The sequence below is a fragment of the Dipodomys merriami genome, unplaced genomic scaffold (assembly GCF_024711535.1).
Source record: "Dipodomys merriami isolate MVZ:Mamm:240054 unplaced genomic scaffold, mDipMer1.0.p SCAF_103, whole genome shotgun sequence".
Classification (NCBI taxonomy): Eukaryota; Metazoa; Chordata; class Mammalia; order Rodentia; family Heteromyidae; genus Dipodomys; species Dipodomys merriami.
In genome coordinates this window covers 4,267,778-4,287,849 of record NW_027202305.1, presented here as the reverse complement: position 1 = coordinate 4,287,849, position 20,072 = coordinate 4,267,778, and the positions used below count along the sequence as shown (strand labels likewise).

The following is a 20,072-nucleotide window of genomic DNA, read 5'->3' as shown; positions in this document are numbered from 1 at the left end:
GCTGGGGTGGGGCGTGGGTGGAAGGTGGCATCCTGCCCCTACCGCACCACCGCGGGAGGATGGTGGTGGGGGGCACAGCTTGTGTGGAGGGAGGGAGCGGGAGGGGGCCTGGCCACGAGGCCTTGGGTATCTGTGTCCCACAGTGACTGTGTCCTTGTCACCAAGCTGGGACCCCGGTGATGGCACACCAGGCCCTGCAGCCAGCCTGTGAGTGCTCCCATCAGAGTGCTCAGCAAGTGTCTTGAGTTCCTTGGGAGACAAACACCATGGAAGAGGAAAATGCAGTCGGGTCCCAGTCTCGTTTCTCTCCCATCCACCGAAACAGTCATGACAAGGACGCTGTCCCAGTGGCCCCGGGGGCTGCAGGAGATATTATGAAAATCTAGCCCACTGTCGGAAGGGATGAGGGCTCTGGAGAGAGCCCAGCTCATTATTTACCTGATCTCCTTGTCAGTTTCTATAGTACCTGTCACGCTCAAAGCCGGGCACGCTGACAGGGAAGGTTGGTTAGGGGTATTTACGACAGGTGCAGAGATCAGACAAAAGGAAAGCAGTTCTGAAGCCTTGGTCTCTTAGCTGTGGAGGGCGCCATGCTGCCGGGCTGTGATCAAGGACAAGATATGCCACAGGTAGCTTGTTCCTTCCAGGGAGACAGGAGCAGAGTTTGCGAAGGAGCTCTTGGTTCCTGTATTACTGCGGGTGTTGATGTTCTCGGGTGTCTCCGTGGGCATCCTGATGGTATCGGAGTTCATTTGGGCATCACCTACAACCACAGGCTCTTATCTACACCCCCAGCCTCGAAGGGGGTTATACATGTAGTTCTGTCAGTATTGTGATCCTCAAGGGAGAGGGTGGTTTGGTGGAAAATCCTGAGAGTAGGCTGTCTGGCTTTGATGCCATCTCTCTCATGCATGCCCCATATGATCCCACAGAGGTGACTTGTCCTGTTGTCCTGATGTCCCGTCCATCTTCTTTGCTATAATTGGAGATGGAGAATAATAACAGGCCCTCCCCCATGCAGAATGCTTTATGATGCCTGGCACCGATTGAGCAGTGGGTAAACGTTGGCTGTTGCTATTGTTAATGATGGTGGAGATAATTATCCTAGTTCTGTTTTATTATTTGCTTCATTTCCCTTAAAGTCATTCCAGTTCCCATAATATCCAGTTCTGTTCCAGGAAGCGTGTTGAATCTGAGCGTGGCAGCCACTGTGAGTGTCATGAGACGTGGGTCGGAACGGGGTGAGGGGGAGGCCCCGCTCTGGAGGCTGGCAGTGCTTGGTCTGATCTTGAGATCAAGGGTAACCTGAGAACCAGTCCAGGTGTTCCGCTCCACCCGGTCCTGAAGGGTGGCAGGCCAGACAAAATGGCCGATGCCTGGAGTCCCTGCTGCTCCTTTGCTTCCGGTGAGGGAGCTTCAGGTTTCCTTTCTAAGCCCTTTCTCTTTGCTCTGCAGGCAGCTGAACTGGGAATGGTGTCAGCCTACTACACGTACATCTTCACCAACCTGGTAAGGTGTTTTCACGATCTCCTTGTTGGTATAAAGTGTTGTCAGGGTCCGGGTTAGCCGGTCATGGTGGGCTGAAGCCCAGGAGGTGGGAGGTGGGTGGGGAAACAGAGGTAGAGGAGCAGAAGCCGTGTAGAGAATCTGGCCTTGCAGACGCATGTTGGCATAGGATCTTAGGGAGATTCTCATCTCAACAGTTCTTAGCCCTGGGAGCCAGAGAACTCAGACCTCTCCGGCCTCTCCATTCAGATGCATCCCTGGTTCCTTCGGATGACAGGGTGGTGGCTGAATCACCTTGCCAAGTCCGAGTACTACCTGAAGTCTGACTGCCCCATCACCAGTGCCCTGCCCTAATTCAGAGGTACTACTGAGTCACAGCCAGGACACAAAGTCTCTGGGTCTTAGGTTGTAGAACTGAACGTTCCTCTGGGGCCATCTTACCCCTTATTTTATAGGTGAGGAAGCTGGGATTGGTCCAGGTTTTATTCCACCAGGTGTAAGGTTGAGCATGACCGGGTGCAGCTGTGTGTGGAGCCGGGTCACCTCACCTGAAGTGGGGTATGAATGGTGATGTCACAGCTACTGTGATGCAGAAATCACGTGACTTTGTGTGCATGAAGGATTTTGAAATTGTCAAGAATACACGGGGCTTTGTGACACATAAAGACAGTTGGGTCAGACTGGGAAGATGCCAGCAAACAAGATTTTTAAAAACAAGGTGTCATGTTTTTCAAACTCTGGAGTACCTGTGACACTGTGAAAAGTTGCCCATCTCTGAAACCTGCTGCGACAGTGCTGCGGGTTCCCAGATCACTGCGGAGTACTGGAGTGCACAGCAAACCTTGGCATTAGATAGACAGGACTTAAAAATCTGGTTTGAGTAGCTGCTGGCGGTGTGATTCTGTGCCAGTTCCTTAACCCTCCTCAGCCTCGGAGCTCTCTCGTGTAAGCAGGTACTAGTCGTATCTGCCTGAGGAGAGAAATTAGCTCACGACACGTGTTGAATAGAAGGTCCATTCTTTTTCTGCTTCTTGTGGGTTAAAAATAATGAGTGATGTACATCTTGCTGTCTTGTATGTAATACTCTGTAGAAATGGCTCCTACGTGGCTGTTTTGTTTATTTCTAGAGACTAACCAGAATTAGATGGTTGGGTTATCACGTATGACTAAATCCGCCATTGCAGGGTTTGTTTGTATTGGTGATTACTGAGCATTTGACCAGTGCGCCCCCACCCCTGACACATGAGACCTCAGATTGCTCACCGATTCCTTGGTTCACCTGTCACAAACGCATCGGGCTGATGGCTCCGGATTCGGGTGGGTGATCACCCGTGCCAAGAGACACACTGACCCATCACGAATCTAGCTTTCAGCCACCGTTCATCTGACCCTGTGGAAGAAGTTTGTCTCTGTCTGTGTGGGGGCAGCAGGGTGAGGGGCCACAGCAGCCCTGGGCCGTGGGTGACACCAGGGAGAGAGCCTAGGAGTGGGGGCTTGCACTTGGTTATGGGGTCATCATCTTGCTTGTACCAAAGACTCTGGGCCTGCACAGCTCTCATCCTGTGCATGCACAGGACTGTTAGAGACGTGCTGGGTTTGTTCCACTTCACGTCTGCAAGACAGTCTCTCGTCTCTGGCCTCTGCTAGCCTCTGGGTTTGACTGGGGGAAGCTGCTCGGCCAGACTGATGAAGTCCCAATTGAGGACATGATGAATTAAGGGCCCTGGGGCAAAACCCCACCTGCCACAGGGACAGCGGATATGGCCAGTGCTGTCTGAAGAGGTAAAGGAGAGCGCTCCATTTGCAGTAATAAATCTGGAGGGATTATCCAGCTACTAATGAAGCCAGGGAGAGCTGCAATCACTGCCTAATGGAAAAGATAAAACCGCCCTAATCTATTGTTGGAGGATAGAGATAGGCAGCGTGCCCACGAGGGAGCGTGTCGCTCGCTGGAGAGAAGAGTGGAGATTGAAGGGTAAAAGTCAAGATGTCTGAGGGTGATGAGGAAAAGTAGGAAATCACTGGGCCCTGGAGCCGGGGGATGGGCTGCCTGTGCACTGGCTTGTGCTACTTGCGTATCTGCATGCTGCCACCACCACATCACTATCCCCAGCACCACCACCACTGATAACCCCCAGCACCGCCACCACTACTACTACCATCACCACCACCACTACCACCACGGATCACTACCACCATCACCACCAGGACCATCACCACCTTCCCCAGGATCATTACCCCCACATCCTCCCCAGCAGGCCTCATCTTAGAGGCCAAGGTGCTGGATTGATGGTGGAGCCGCTGCCATGGCTTCAAGCCCTGGCCCTGCGTGCACAGCGTTAACGCCATCATAGCCAGAGTTGATATTTTTGGAACGCCTTCTCCTATAGAAGCCCTGCAGTGAGTGTCCCACGGTGATTTTCTCATGAAAGCCTCACAGCAGCTCTGGCAGAGGAGCCATTGCCGTGTCAGAAGCTGCAAGCCAACGTCCATACAGCCCTCGTGTACTTGAGATAAGGAGCCAGATCACGAACACAGCCAGTTAGCTCTTAGCCAGTGTATGCCATCTTCTTGCTGGGCTTCCATTCTTCATCTGTACGTTAGAGGCTCACTAGGGGCTGCCTGAACGTCTCTACGGCCCGGGGCAGGCTTTGTCTTCCCTGTGATTAGGGGCATTCCAGTTCCCAAGCTTTGGTGCTGGGAATATTTCCCAGAGATGGAGGTGTGGCCTATTGGCTGGAGGCCCGTGTGGCCCACGGAAGAACTTTATGTTCACCAGGCAGCTCCTTGGATTCACAAACTGCGGTGAGCCCAGCAGTGATAGATGGCCCTCGGCCCTCTCTCCACCGTGATTGGGCGGAGTGGATAGATGCAGTCCATCTTCCTCTTCTGGGCTCATTTTCTTGTCAAGCAGACCTGAGCCTATATTTATTTTTCCATAGGTTGATCAGAGAGATTAGTTGTAAGTAATTGAAATTGCTAAAATTATTACAGAAAGGGGACCTGGGGCAGATGGAGGGAGAAGAAGCTATGGAGTCTGGGAAGAGGCGAGGACGCTACCATCCCGCCCTTCTCCATCTTTCTTTGGCAAGCCAGCCTCATCATCTTTCAGATGCTGTGTAAATGTCACTTCCCCAAGAGAGGCCTCCCTGACAGGCCGCCAGGTCCAGTCTGCTAGCCCACAGCCACGCAGCACCCTGGGCTCTGCATTTTGTAGCCTTCCTCTCCAGGGAGGATTCTTTTCACCTGACCCCTCCCTCAGACCCTGGAGATTCATAAAAGGAAGACCAAGTGTGCTGTGTCCAGCCACTGTAGCCCCTAGGGACTACGGGAGCAGAGTAGATGCTAAATGCATAGTTATCGAGTAAATGAATGGAACGTTGCTTCACGTGCTAGCATCCTGGGCTGGGAGGGCTGGGCAGATGAGATAGTGTGCCTTGTGATGGCGAACAGGAGTTCAGCTCGTGCAGACAAAGCTCTGCAACGCAGACAAAGCTCTGCAGCCCAAAGAAGCCCAGCTGGGGAGCCCTGGGCCGCCCCCTCTTCCCACACTGCCGCTGCACTTTCAGAACCACACAATAACCAGAAAGCTCTGGGGCCCGGATGCCCTTCCTCCCATTCTGGCCTGGATAGATTTGGAGTTCAGAGTCTACAGAGCCATGGGGTTGTTTCAGTCGGGATCCGAGTGTGGGTGATGTCCAAGCCTGCGGCCCGGGGTCCGCATTAAGGGACCATGCAGGTGGAAGGGAAGAAGACATCAACGAAGACATTTGTGCCGGGCACCTCCCTCACAGGAGCTGCGTCCTTTCCTGCCCAGCCCACAGCCTCCTCCGTCTGGGCCCAGAGTCTGCAGTGCAGTCTCTCCCTGTGGGGTTTTAAAGATCATCATGTGATTAGTCCTGCCCCATCTCCATGGACAGGTGCACAGGGTCGAATGACCCTCGTCGCAGTGTTACGTTAACGCTGCTAACACCAAGGCATCTGTAGAACCAGCCAGAGCCAGCCAGTGCCCCACGCCAGAGGGAACTTGTGGTTTATTCTGAGCCTTGCTGTGCAGAGATGTGCAGGTGTCAAGTCTGGAATTAGAACTACGACACCTTCTACTCCTCAGTTGGTTGCTAGTAAATAAATATTTTCTTTTCCTTTTTCCTACTTCCCGTCCTGGGGCCTTGGTTTTCTGATTTAAAGCCTTTACCTTTCCAGAACACCAAAGGTACCATCAGAAAAAATTCAAAATTAGCCTCTCACTTACTTAAATCAGAGTTCTTGGGACATTTGAGCCTATTCCATACTGTTCACACTTTCACTAAAAATGAAATAATATACTTTGATCCCTACACATATTATTATACATATCCCTTAGTACACACACATACACACACACACACACACACACATACACACACACACACACACACACACACACACACACATACATGCACACATGCAAACTCACAACACTCACAGATCTAGCCAGAGGCTATGGACCGCCAGTCATACAACTTTCTAGTAGCAGAACAATTGATTCTACAGTGTAGTTTATGATAAAAATTACTAAGATGCATGCCCACATATTTCAGCTTTATTTCAGTTTTGTCAGAGAACCCCTCTGCCTACCACAACATGCTTTGGGGAATAAATACATTTTTAGTGCAACAAGGATTAGAGTAATGAAGGAAATGCTCCTCCCTGCCCCCCAACCCGCCACCCCCCTCCACACACGTGTCTGTCTAAGCTGGGAAGGTCCTGCCTGCCCCTAATGTAAGTCACAATAGGTGACAGTCCTGCGGTAACAGGTGGGAGAGATGGGGAAGCTGTGACCCCCCCGCCCCCCTGCACTGGACTTCCTGGAGATGCTGTGCTCAGAGCTACATGCTCTGAGCCTTCTCCCTCTGGATGCGTTTTATAAACTGGGTGCTTGGAAAATGGTGCATTCAGAAGCAGTGAGCAGGGAGAGGAGGAGGAAGTTCGGGAGGTGTTGGCTGGGCTGTGTATTTTGCCTTTGCATGAAGTTCCTGAGCCTGAGTTATAGTATGATCAAAATGATAAGCCAGCCATGATGAAGCAGCTTCCCTGTGGGAAATGCTGTAATCAAGGCCACTCACTCAGCAAATGGCTGCTGAATGCCTGCTGGGGAACACAGGGCCGGCCCGATGTGGGCCCACAGGGCCTGTCTCCAGAGGTCTCTGTCTAGCGGAGCTGGGTGTGCAGGCCCAGGACATTCAGCGCTTCTGTGGAGCTCGGAGGAAGGCTTCCAGCCAGGGCTCCTTTCTTTCTGAAGGGATGGCCTAGAGGTGAGAATGGGATTGTGTCTGTAGGTAGACTCCATTGTGCTGCTTGTCCTGGCTGGAGCCAGGGGTGGGAAGGAGAGGCAGGGCCAGAGTCTGAAGCAGGAAGGTTCAGGTCAGACAGCTGTCTGTCTGCTGTGTCCTTCATGGACGTCTTCAACTGTGGATTTGCCCTTGTCTGTGACCATGGGGGTTCTAACTCAGACCTGAGAAAGGAGGAACTCCCTCCCGGAGGTGGGCCACTGTGACAGAGGATGCCAGGCAAGGGCTACCCAGCTTGAAGGTGTCATGTATTCACTGCAGCGCTAGGGGACCTGGGCCATCACTCCGTCCGCCTGTCTTATTGCTGACCCTTCACAGAGGGCCGCTCGCTCCCCAGAACTTCTGAAATATTCCCTGTCCTTACTCTATAGTTCCCGGGATGGGCTTCGAAACAGGGGATATTTGAATGAGGCACTTGCCTTCCTCTGCTGTCAGGAATGTAGATCCTCACCGAGTCCTGTGGGACAGAGAGGAGAGGAAAAAGGCCTCCGTACTGAGGCCTTCCCTGGCCAAGTCTACCTCTCCCAGCCTGGGAGAACTTCCAAGATCGGTCATGTCTGAGCCATTGAGCGCATTCCCCAACCTGCTCTCTACCCATAGCAGCAAGAATCCATGTGTGAGGACACTGACGAGCTGGCGAGGGGGGGAGGGGAATGACCCATGATGTCAGTGATTGGGGGGGAAGGGGTAAGTGACACATGGTGTCAGTGATCCCTTCCCAGGCCTGCAGAGCCTCCACCCTCAACGTCACAAGTCAGGAAGACTTCAACAGGGTGTGGAGGCCCAGGGCAGAGGGGACAGAACAGCTGTGCATCATAGAAACCAGTTATCAAACAAGCTCTTCGGTGACATTTGACCAACATCACGACAGTGAGGAAAACTCCCATGTGGCTCCCAGGGTCAAGTTTGAGATATCTGGGTATCATCCATTTAATGGAAGTTGGAACTTCCTTCTTGTATTTGTCCTGGTGCACAGTGCATGCAAACACCTACGTGCACATGTGCATGTGTGCATGCATGCATACACACGGGCACGCCCGTGTGTGTTGGTGACAGAGTGCATCAGGCTGTATGTGGGAAATAAATCAAATTGAACTAGGAAGCAGGCTCTGGGGAGTGCCCTGGCATGGTATCTCTGGAAACATAATGGAAACATCTCCTCTGCCCAGGCCTTCTGTCTGATAGAGCTTTGGGGAAGAGGGAGCTGGCCTTGACCTCTGTCACAAAGTCGTTAAAGATTCAGAAGTCTCATTAATTCATCCAGACATGCCAGGGCCTTTCCTGCCTCTGATTTAGAAGAGTTGGCAGTTGTCCACAGTCAAGAGAATCCTTTAGTAAAAGTGGACGCATGTCAACCATAGCTGCTCCTAGTTCCAGCACCTGTAACTCAAAAATCTTTCATCTTCAACATAATCCTCATCTCAGCTCTACAAAGCAAGAGAGGGGGAGTTCAGAGAAGTTTGTGAGCTTTGTGGAAGGTTCTACAACCACGTGGTAAATGAGAAAATTTGCCTTTTCCCAGCCCACATCTTGCCCTTATCAAACCCATCTTTACAGCTTTCTGTGTTGCATTCATTTTCTATTGCTCTCTAACAAATTACCAGGACGCTCACAGCTTTACACGGCAGCATTTATTAGCTCCAAGTTCTGAAGGTCGTAATTCTGCTCGGCATGAGTGGGCTCTGCTCGGCTGAAATCAGGGGGGCACTGTCTGTGTTCGCATCTGTAGCTCCGACTCGTCTCCTCATTTTGTCGAGGCTGTAGGGCCGACGTCTCTGGATTCTGGCTGGCTTTTGCCTGGAGAGGCCACTCTCAGCATCTTGAGAGTCACGTCTGCTCTGTCTGCTCCGGCACTTCAACGGTGGCCCCCCCCTGCAGTGCTGCTGTCTCTCCACTCCCCACAGCTCCCCGACATCCTGTCCAGCAACCAGCCATGTGAGCTCCACTTTTAAAGGACTTGTGGGCTTAGGACAGACCTGCCAGGATAATCTTTAAAGTCGAATGTACCACATGGCAGAATCTGATCACGGGAGTGAAACGCATATGCACACACACCCTTTAGGTTTTAGAATCACATTAGAATCACATCCATCCAACTTGCCACCTGTGTAAACTTGTTTATTTCTCGTCCTTTCCCCTCTACCAACCTGGGGAAAGGGTAGACAAAGAGAGGTGTCACCAGAGAGCCGAGAAGAAGGCATTGGAGAGAAATCTCCAGGTAACATACCAAGATCAGTGGCCCCCACTGGGAATCTATAAACTGAGCCCTTGGGGAAGAGTAAAGGGAGAAATGGGGGTCCTCAGCGACTACACCGGGGTGTACTGCACCCTGAGGAATGGGGGCCCTGCAGAGAGGAGCATTTGGGATTTAATGAATGTTTAGGAAGCATAGGGAGAATGAGAACAAAAGACATTATGGCAAATCATATTATTATTATTATTATTACATTATAAGTGCTATTGTGTTACAAGCACCATTAGGAGTAGCAAGTGCTGTTATTACGAAGCAATCCAGCTTCTCCAGCGTGCGGCTGTACTCAGCGCCAGAGTCATCCACAGCTCAGTTAGTCGCCATCGGGGCTCCCCCAGCCCCGACTCCCCCGTGAGGACAGCTCCAGTCACAGCCCAGTGGTAAGCCCACACTGCTGACCCTCAGGAAACCCCGCTGTACCTCACCCAATGGATCCCAGAGCTGGGCCGTCTACCTTGGTTGGAAGATAAAAGCGTTTCTGATGATCGCATTGCTCTCTCGCTTAGGAATCTCCCGGGACTCTCCGTGGCCCTGAGGATAAAACCCAAGCTGACCATTTATGCATAGCCTCGGAGGAACTTGCCTCTTGGCTTTTTGCAGCCTCCTTCTCTATCGCCCCAGCTAGAATGAGCCACTTGCAGTACTGGAATGTGTCTTACCTCCTCTCTGTGGGGATCTCCACAGGCTTCTGCTTGTGTCTACCACCGCCCCTCCCCCTTTACCTGGCTCCCTCTGGCCCGTCATTCAGCTCGCTGCTTACAGCTCAGCAATTCTGACAGCAGGAGCCACTTCTGATGTGCATCTGGTGCCTTTTGCTTAGTACGCTCCAGGGCTCCCACCAAATAAGCACCTTGAGGACAGGACCTGCCCATCATCGAGTTTCTTGTGCTCTGCAGGGACACAGATATATTGAGTGAGTGAAGGGATGAGTCAGAGAAGCCAGGAACAATCAAGGAATGTCAATGGGTGAAGCCAGCTTCCTGCTATGGGAGCCCATCTGAGAGCCCAGAGAGCCTTCTGAGAGATGGAGCGGGCAAAGCCAAGAAGGAGGCAGAGGTCACGGGTGGACAGTCTCTCATGGCTCCTAAATGACTCCTGTTCCCCTGGGAGATGTCAGGTGCCTCGGGCATCTCTAATGCATTGGGACTGGGAAAGGACAGACTTGCCCTCTGGGGTGTAGGTCAGAGTCCTGCCAGTGGGTCCCGAGGGCAGAGGACCACCGGGGTAATGAATCAACACCTGATGGACCAAGCATACCTGCAGGAAAGTGCTCACTCTCCCTAGCCTGAGAGATGGGAGGGGCACAAAGTGTCTACCATTTTTCATGCCAGTTTCACTCATGGAGATTTCAGTTGCACCGTCGATGGCATAGTTAACAGCTACTTGTTTAGTGCCCAGAGACACAGAACAGTCTGCTAAATGCAAGATGAAGAGTCACAGCCGCTGCAGAGGTGGTGGGAGGGGTTCCATTGGGCCTGAGTCCTCCTCAGGAGCCAGGGTCTGAATATAGTCTTTGCAGAGATGGGTCCACCCTGGCGGGTGATGGCGGGAGATCATTAAGTCGCTTAATGTATGTACCTTGAGCCCTTGCTAAGCACCGGCACCAGGTATGATGCCAGGGACCGAGCAGCCAGCCAGATAGAATATGCTCTGCCTTTGAAGTCTTGTTTGTGGACTCACATGGGGCAAGAAAAGCAGAGAAAGGACAGAGTTCCTGGGAAGAATAGATATGCACGTTCAGGTCACGGGAATGAATGAATAGGAAGCATGCCGGGAGAAGAATTCAGGAGAGCCAGGAGCTGGGAGGTTTAGAACCAAATCTCCCATTAAATAGAACTTACTGACAGGTATGAATTAGCCTCGCAGCTGCTACTGTCTTCAAAGACCTATTACACAAAAAGCAATCTTCAGCCTGCAGAGAGCATAGGCTTTGATGCAGATAAATAGACTGACAGGTACCACCGTTAGGTGAACTCTGGGGGGGAGGAGAGGACGCAGAGGTGCCCAGGAAATTCTGGGCTTCGGGTGGCTCAGGAACGGATCACATCTGGAGAGGAGAACCTGGGGGCATCTTAAAGGCCAGGATGCCTGTGTGAGATGGGGTGGGGGGCATTCTGACAGAGGACCCCTTCCGAAATTCATTCAGTCAACATCATTGACTTCTCTCTGTGAGCAACACACCAAAGCAGATGCTGATATAATGCAAATGCATTTGCTTCGACTGGCATCCGGTCTTGGAGTGGTGGCTTGTGACAAGCCTGCATGGTAGAAAGCTCCAAGAAAAGACAAGTGGTCATGGAGGTGCAGTGGAGGCTCAATTCTGCCTGGCTGAGGTGGCAGAGGAGGCTGGAGCGGGAGCGCGGAGAGGCAGACAGGGGTCATGAAAAGACTTGATGTCTAGCTGAGGAGTTTGTTCTCATCCTGTGGACAACCAGGAGGATTGAGTTGGGCATCACTGGAAGTTTACGATCATATTTAGAGTTTAGAAACATTTCTCCGGCCATAGCACGGTGGAGGAAATTGTTGAATTGCCAGACTAGAGAAAGGGAAACCAATTCATCCACCCTGTGTCCAGAAATAAGCTAGTCATGATGAGAACGGGGCTTGAGGTGATGGGGGAGGAGGGCAAGGATGGAGTCAGGAAATGCAAAAGAATGAAGATGTTGGCTAGGTGCGGTGGCCCACAGCTGTAATCCTAGCCACTTGCAAGACAGAGATAAGATGATCATGATTCAAGGTCTGCTTAGGCCAAGAACTTAGTAAGATCCTAACTCAAAAGTAAGCTGGGAATGTTGGCTTCTGCCTGAAAGACCAGCTACTCAGGAGGTAAATCCTGGTGCCAGGCCTGCCTGGACAATAAAAGAAAGCAAAAATAGTTAGGTATGTGGCACAAGTGGTAAACTGCATGCCTAGCAAGCATCAGGCTGAGTTTGAACCACAGTGAGGTGGGGGAGGGGGGAGAAAGAGAGAGAGAGAGAATATTCTCAATACAATGAATGAGTGCAGCCGTACATGGATGAGATGTGGATGGTGAAGGGATGGAAGAAGTAAATGTGATCCAAATTCTTGACAATGGGTAGTGGTGACATTCACAGGTGGGAAGAAAAGGAGTTCAAATGGAGTAGTAATATAATCCTTAAGATTTCTTCCAGTACTCCTACTTCATAATGGTAGGTTAAGAAACGGGAGTCATTGATGTTCTCAGGACTCCTGGGGTTAGAACATTTTAAGCTGTCAGTCACGGGGAACCTCGGTGAGGAGATGCGCAACACACCGTCTCTGAGGGGGCCTTACCCAGTGCCGGGCACACAGCAGGGGGCGTGGGACACAGTCAGATCCTTCCATGTCTGATACTGGGATCTTAATCCTATACCTCTGTCTTCGGGGTAAGATGCTTAGCTCCTAGGAACCTTAATTCTTTCTTCTGTGAATAAAATGTGTCCTGTCTGGGTGTGGCCTGGAAAATCCAAAGAGAATAGCAGTGTGCCTCAGAGCTGGGTATGGAATGGGAACAGATGAGCTCTGCTCAAAAGTGATGTTTGCAGTTGGGGTAGTTTAGAGGCCAGAGATGGAGCATGGAACAGAGGACCAAAGGCTGAGGCCTGTGTAAGCAGCAGAGATACAGGGGACTGCTAGAATCCCAATGTTAAGGCACTGACAGAGCAGGACACATGTCTACTAAGAGAGCGTAGCTGGGCGCTGGTGCTCACTCCTGTAATCCTAGTTACTCAAGAAGCTAAGATCTTAAGGATCATAGTTCAAATCCAGCTCGGCAGAAAAGTCCGAGAGATCTTTAGGCAAGCACTGCTAGTGAAGGTGTGGTTCAAGTGGTAGAGTGCCATCCTTGAGGGAAGAAGGCAAGTGAGACCGCTAGCTCCGGAGTTCTCCAGATAGATAGGGTCTCGTGCTTTTGCCCAGGCAGGCCTGGGACCTTGTTCCTCTCCCTTCTGCCTCCTGAGTAGCTGGTATTTCAGGCGTAACTAACTGAGCTATAGAGCCAGCTCTGAAGTGAAGCAAGGACGCTCACAGCACAGCTGGTCCAGGTGACTCATTTGCGGGAAGGTTCCATAGGTCATAGACCTGTCAGATGATTCTCTTGGGAGGCTGCTTGTAGCCCCCAAAGAAGAAGGGAGCTGGGGAGATCCTAGGGCCAGCCAGAGCTCCTGGCCTTATGCAGAAGCGGAAGCAGCAGCAGAAAGAGGCCACCTTCACGGCAGAGCCCCTTCTTCCCCATTGCCTGTTAATGGGGCCTGAAAGCACATGGAGGAACGAAGTCCTTGAGTGGGTTTATTGCAACTTCTAAAAATACTAAGAACGCAGGGAGGCTGCGTGCCGCTTCCAAAATGCACAGAGCTTTCCTCCGCCGTCAACTCCGAATCTCACCGCGGGCCTAGGATGGATTACTGCTCTATTTTATTTATTTTTATTTTTTAAACAAAAATAAGTATTATGAGTCCCAGTGTACTCATCCTACGTTTGAATCCAGTGAAGGATAAATGGAAGCCAAGCATAGAGCATTGGTTTTTCAAGTCGACGGGTCTGGATTTGGATCCAGAGCCCCTTTCCGCTAGCCGTGGCGACCTTGGGAGAGGCTCGGTGCTGTCTCCACCCTGCAGTTATAAAACGGGAAGGTCATCTCCCATGGCTCCCAGGCCCCTGGGCTGCTGGGAGGGTGGACGGAGATTGTGTGTGAGCTGTGCTGAGGTCTGCCTGGAGCCCAGTCCCGTGCCAAGTACAGTGCAGTAAAGTTATTGCCACCTTGCGTTGTTATTGTTATGGATGGTTAGGAGCTCTGACCTTGAACTCCAGCCTTCTTGTCTTGACACAAATAGCCTCACCAAGCAATGAACCCCTAATAATGACTTGGCAAAACTTTTCTTATTTGACAAGTAGCTAAGAATAGTTTCTTCCAGGGGGAGGGGCAAGAGAAGGGGGGAGGAGAAGCCTTTGGGCCGGGATATTCCCCAGGTTTGGCCTGGGAGCCAGGAAAGGGGAGGACAGAAGGACTGCTTGCCCTCTCAACCAACACCTGCTGTGGGTGGTGGGACTGGACGTGGAGAGAGGAGAGCTCCATGTCATGAGGCCCCTCTGGGTGTCAGACACACCTTTTGATTTCCGTCCATTGCCCTGCGAGGTAGATCCTGTTGGAAATGAGTTTCAGTCAGAGCCCTGCCCCAGATTACCTAATGCAGACGTGGCTCAGACAGGCTGTGAGCCCAGGACCATCTTATCCCCTGTATTTTTTCTGATACACGCTGCTGTTCCTTGATGAAATCATCTCCCTGCAGAGTGCCAGTAAGAACCGTCAGCACGGTCATCAGCAAGGTAGTGGCCCCAAGTCCCAAGGACAGAGGCACGATCACCGATCACCACACAGGGGAGATGAGGAAGGGCGGGTGGGAAGGGAGGAAGGGATCTGAGTGATAGGCAATTGACTGGGTGCAGAGTTTGAAGAGATGGCAGCTGGGCTGCCTGTGATGTTTCTAGTGTGGATGTCTAGGAGAAAAGCAGTGTGCTTCCTAGGTCTGGAATACAGATAAGAAGGGGCAAGTGGGCAGGAAGAGCAGACCAGGGTGCCACTTTTCCTGTAGCTCGGGTCAGACTGATGAGCTCACGGACACTGGCTGGGCCTGGGCCTTGGTGTTTTGCTTTCCTCCTTGAAGTCAGCCAGAGGAGGGATTGTTAAATGCGCTTAGACTTCAAGCAGTATTCAACCCATCTTGACCTGCCCCAAAAGGTTTGACGACTTGGCTGACTAACCCAGCTCCCCGCTTCTCAAGCAGACCCCTCTTCCCTGGCTGACCCCTGTCCGGCACAGACACTCATCTGGGACCAATAGGTCAGAGAGCGTACCTTCCCATCCACTCACCTCAACACCTGGCTCCCGCACTGTGCGTCTCATGATGTTTGGACAGTGTGTGGCTGAGGCCCGGCTGCCCCTCTCACAGCCGTGGTGGCCGCCCCTTGTCCAAGTCTTTCTCTTCCTCTCTTCTCCCTCCAGCACCACCACCTCTCTGGGGCCAGTGCCAGCTCAGCTCTCTTCTCCCTGCTGGTCTCTGTCTCCTGCCCCAATGGGAAAACAGATCTGCCCAAAGATCCCTGTAGCTGATCAGTGCCTGTCTGTAAATCAGGGCTTTGGAAGCATCACACCTTCGACGCTGGGCTGAGGTGCATGGCTGTGGTGATGGGTCGCATGGTCTTCAGGCTGTTACCCAGGATGCATTCCTTCATTCCAGGGTAACCACACCCTGTAGTCACACGTGGCTAGGACCTGGCCTTCAGCTCTAGTCACGAGGTCCTTATACAACACTGTGCACAAGCATGTACGGATACACACACTCTTTTTGTGGTACTGGTGTTTGAACTCAGGACCTCATGCTTGGTATCTACAGTGCTACTACTGTACAACACTCAAGAGTTTGGTCTGGGGAGGTGGGGGAGGGCAAACTCTATTCCAGGTTCAATAGATTTGGGAAGTCCGAGATTAAGTAAAACTTAAACACGCTGCTTCACGGCAGGAAGCCTTTCAACCTTTAATGTGCGCGTGGAGATGAGTCTTGAAAAGGAAAAAAAAATACAGTATGCAAATGGCTCCTAACCTTATTTGAGAATGGAGCTGTGTTTTCACGAAAGTTGCATCTCGGAGGAAGTTTTGAGGCACACACTGTGAGAAGCGCTGGCTGAGAAGGTTTTTACTATACATAGTCGATGCTGGGTAGATGTTCCTCATATTCTTTTAGAAAATAGACTTCAGCAGGCAGCAGGAGAGCCTAAGTTTAGACGTAAAGAATTTCCTCGCTGTAAGAATGCTTGGAGAGTAGAATCCCAGAATGTCCCGGGCAATTGCAGTGAAAGAAAGCACCGTCCCCTTTCCCGACCTTCTGCAGGCCCTCTCATGGGCCGTCATAAATAGAATGAACCGCAGAGGAAGCCTCTGGACGCCTTTTCATCTAAAGCAGCCTTTGAAAGTAGCATAGAGTTGAGGGATAAGAAGGCAGGAATTCAAAGACAGGAAGACAGACTGGCTGACTTCTGGACAGACCGTCTCTAGGTGCCGTCGATTACCGCATTCATCCTCACTCTGCCAGAACACACACTGAAGGAAGTACCTCCCAAACTCGGGTTTCTAAGACAAGTGGAACTAGAGCAGAGAGAGAGGGCAGGTGCTGCCTAGGTCTCGCAGGAATACTCCAGTCACAGTCATAGACTGGATTCCTTCTCACTCACCAGAGAGGATGAGCCCTTGTGTCGCTCTTCCTTGTTCTTTGAAACCACACAGGAGGTTGCTAGTGTTACTGCTTCCGTTTAGCAAAATGAAGCCCCGTAAGGTTAAAGACCTTGCTTAAGGTCTCACGTCCAGCTGAGAAGGCCCTTATCCGCTCAGCCTGTCTTCTAGCGGGTCTGGACCTGCCAGACATCGGGGCTTCACTGCCACGGGCTGCTGTCCATCAGGCTGTGCGTCAGGCTGTGGGATGAGCACAAACATGAGGCCGTGAGCCTGCCCACACTGCAAAGATGTTTTCCACTTCCCACCATCCATGGGCAGCGAGGCCCCTTGGTTTCTCCACAGCAGCCTGGCTCTGTGCCTTGCCAACTGGGTTTCTTCTCATTAGCCATCTGGCCCCTCGTGCCTGCTAGTAGCCCACAGTGCGTGGGCAGCTGTCCTGTGAGAGAGACAGGGCATCATATCAGCCTAAGAATCAATACGTTCTCTGGCACATCCAGGTTCCCCTAATGGGAGTATGACAGAATCCAAAATACACTTCATCCCCGTCCAACTCCACGCCGTCAGGGGTCGGTGGCTCCAAAGGAGTCTTTGTAAGTCCAGCGTGCCAGGCAAAGCCGATGAGAGGCCAGGCGCTGGGCAGGGGAGATGGGAGCGAGGAGGCACTGGAGATGCCAGGCCTAGAGGAACAAAGTCTTCAGAAAAGAAGGCTGCCTGAAGGAGACCTGTGTCTCCACCGTGCCAGGAAGCAAGCCCGAGGCACCTGCCATCTGTCACTTAGAAGGAACACGTGGCGGATGTGAGGCCGAGAAAGATGGCCTGAGCCACGGAGGAAGGCGTTTTTCCAGGAAAATGTTGCCACACGCATCAGGTCACAGCCCTGGTGTTCAGCCTCCAGAGACACGTCTGGCCTCCACCAGGCCCCATGCGCACGCATGTTTCCTGCCTTCTCCATCCAGTGTGTCTTGTACCTGCCTTGCTGACAGGCTGCTCTGCTGATTCCTGTTCTTAAGCCCTACACCTTGACACTGAGAGCTCCCAGGGGAACAGCTGGCTGTCATTCCTGGACCCCTGGTGTCCCACACAGTACCTGTGTGCATTGGACTGGACCCAGGTGCCCCAACACTTTACTGCGGTCCCTTCACCCATTCCTCCTCTCTAACTGCGTTCTCTATTTCTGACCGCTGGGTCTTTCCAGGAGTTCTCACTCCAGAGAATGGACAGCCTCGTGGATGATCGGGTCAACATCCTGGGATTTTCCATTTTCAACCAATCCCATGCTTTCTTCCAAGAGTTTTCCCAGAGCCTCAACCAATCCTGGCAGGAGAACTGTGACCATGTGCCCTTCACTGGGCCTGCGGTAAGTGCACCCCCACCCGCACACCAGAGCTCCTCCTTGGAGCCCCTGGGCCTCTCCACATGCTCTCTGTGGGCTGGCCGCTAGGTAACAGGCCTTTCCTTCTTAAGTCCTAGTTCGGAAGGGCACATGTAGATGTGCTGGGAAATACAGGGCTGGGGGAGGAAGATCTGAGAGTAGTGAACCCAGCACACTGAGGTGGGTCATGAAGGCACCGCAGAGATCTGGAGAAATACAGTTCAGAGCCAGCCCTGGCAGAAACGTTTGTGAGATTCCATTTCAGCCAATGGTGAGGAATCTCAGTGCTTGCCGCTCATCCGTGGGGAAATGCAGGTCAGATCGTGGTCATAAAACGAGACCTTCTCCTGCAATGAACCAACAGAAAAAGGGCTGGTAGAATAGCTCAAGTGATAGAGTGCCTGTCTCGCAAGGGCAAGGCACTGAGTTCAAAACCCAGTACTACCGGGCTGGGAAGGTGGCTCAGTGGTAGAGCGCTTGCCTTGCATGCCTGAGGCCCTGGGTTCGATTCCCCAGCACCACATAAGCAAAAAGAAAAAAAGGCTGGAAGTGGCGCTGTGGCTCAAGTGGTAGAGCGCTAGCCTTGAGCTGAAGAGCTGAGGGACAGCTCCCAGGCCCAGAGTTCAGGCCCCACAACCAGACCCAAAACAAAAACAACAGCAACAAAAAAAAACCCAGTACTACCAAATAGTGATGATGATGATTTTGATGACGATGATGATGATGATGAAGACAGTGGTGAGAGAACTGTGTGAAGGCAGCCAGTTGTCAGTAGTGATGTCAAGGATCCATTACTGAGAAGTACCTGAGTTTGTTATTCAAGAGTCTCACTATTAAAGGGCCTTTCAGTTGGTAGAACACGAAACATTGAACAAAAGCAGCAGGTACTGAGTTAAGTCCTAGTCTCAGACCTAACTAAATAAAAGCCAATTTGGAGTAGATCTCCTTCTCACAGACAATGAAAATGAAGTATGGGCTGGGAATAGGGGCAGTGGGTGGGTGGGGATGAACCTTTTGCCGAGCAAAACAAGACTCGTTGGCCCCCATCCAGTGCTCTTTCTGAGTGGCTCATCCAGGGAGCTTCCTTTTTGGCTGCCCCCCGACCCAGGTCCAAGTACACCCATGTGTTTGCCCTGGCTGTGTGGAGTGGATGTAACCTTTTCCTTGGCCATTTTGCACTTACTGGTCAGCCATTTTTACTCTGTGAAGCAACTCAAGTAGCTTTTCTGTTCAGTGTGTTGAAAGGCATGTTCTCAGGGGCCTGCGTTGCCTGGCTTTGTAGACCTGTCCTGCCCAGGATCCATATATCACTCCGTTTTAAACACCCTGTGTGATGTCAACACAGGAGGTGGATCTGTGCTGCCCCCATGACTTCCTGAGGTGACCCTCGTAGCATCTCCGGCTTCCAGGTAGTGAAACTGAAGCTAAAGAGGTCAAGTGATTCTCTCTAGGTCTCGCAGCTAGTGACCAGAGAACCCAGGGTCCGAGCCCAGACTGTACCATGTGCTCCACCATGTTTACTTGTAACCACTGGTGCCATTTCAACCACTGCTTGCCCCACTGCACTGTAAGGAGTTAAGGAGTAGGTAAGAATGAGCAGATGGAGATAGGGGACTCAGGGGAAGGAGTCAGGCCCAGGAGACAGCAATGGACTTGAGTTTCCTCCTAGAGCAACAAGTTCTCTAATGGGCCATACCAGCCTTTGATAAGATGTGCCTGGAGGCAAGGCCTTCACTAGACTTCTGCACCGAAGGGCTCTGACTTGGTAGTGGGCAACATGGTGACCAGTGGTCTGACCATGGACATAGTAACCTTTCACCAAACCCCAGGTCCTTATGACTGTGTAGCCTGATGGGACTCTTAGAGGGGGAAGTGGGGACAGAGCTCTGGGAAACACGGGGAATCTTTGATCCAGAGAAGTAGGCTGGGAAAGGTGAACAGAGTGCCTGCAGCAAGCTGTTCTACACCTGGGACAGGTGATAGTCCTCAGGAAGGACGTGAAGCTGGGCTGGAATCCTGTAGATGGCCCCCCTGACATGGCTGGGCAGCGAGGGGCATCCTCACGCCAGGGTCACGAGCAGGATCCGAGCCAGCCGCCCGTAGGAACGCCCGCTCTCCTGGGCCAGCCGAGGAGTTCTTGTGGTGGTCATTCCAACATTCTAATGAGGCGCTGCTGGGCCTAGAAGGCTGTGGGCAGAACATCGCCCTGCACTTTATACATGTGGCGCCTGGCCTGGTGAAATTAAACATCCTCTCGTTGTGATTTTGGTTTTGCTCTGCCATGGACGATCCCATCGTCTGTGCTAGTGAAATCCTTTCAAGGACCAACCCTGGCAGAGGGCGTAGCTGCTCACACAGGTGGTGGTCACTTGTGGGAAAGAACAA

At 52.0% G+C, this 20,072-nt stretch overlaps 1 protein-coding gene across 3 annotated transcripts in view; it reads left to right on the top strand.

The window, feature by feature from the left end:
* LOC138810355 (glutamate receptor ionotropic, kainate 4) overlaps positions 1-20,072 on the top strand; it is a 301,458-nt gene that overhangs the window by 203,273 nt on the left and 78,113 nt on the right. For all 3 annotated transcript variants that reach the window (XM_069997405.1, XM_069997403.1, XM_069997414.1), the window contains 2 exons: positions 1,456-1,509; positions 17,511-17,672. In XM_069997405.1, the coding sequence (XP_069853506.1) occupies positions 1,456-1,509; positions 17,511-17,672 (216 nt within the window). The remainder of the gene's footprint in view (positions 1-1,455; positions 1,510-17,510; positions 17,673-20,072) is intronic.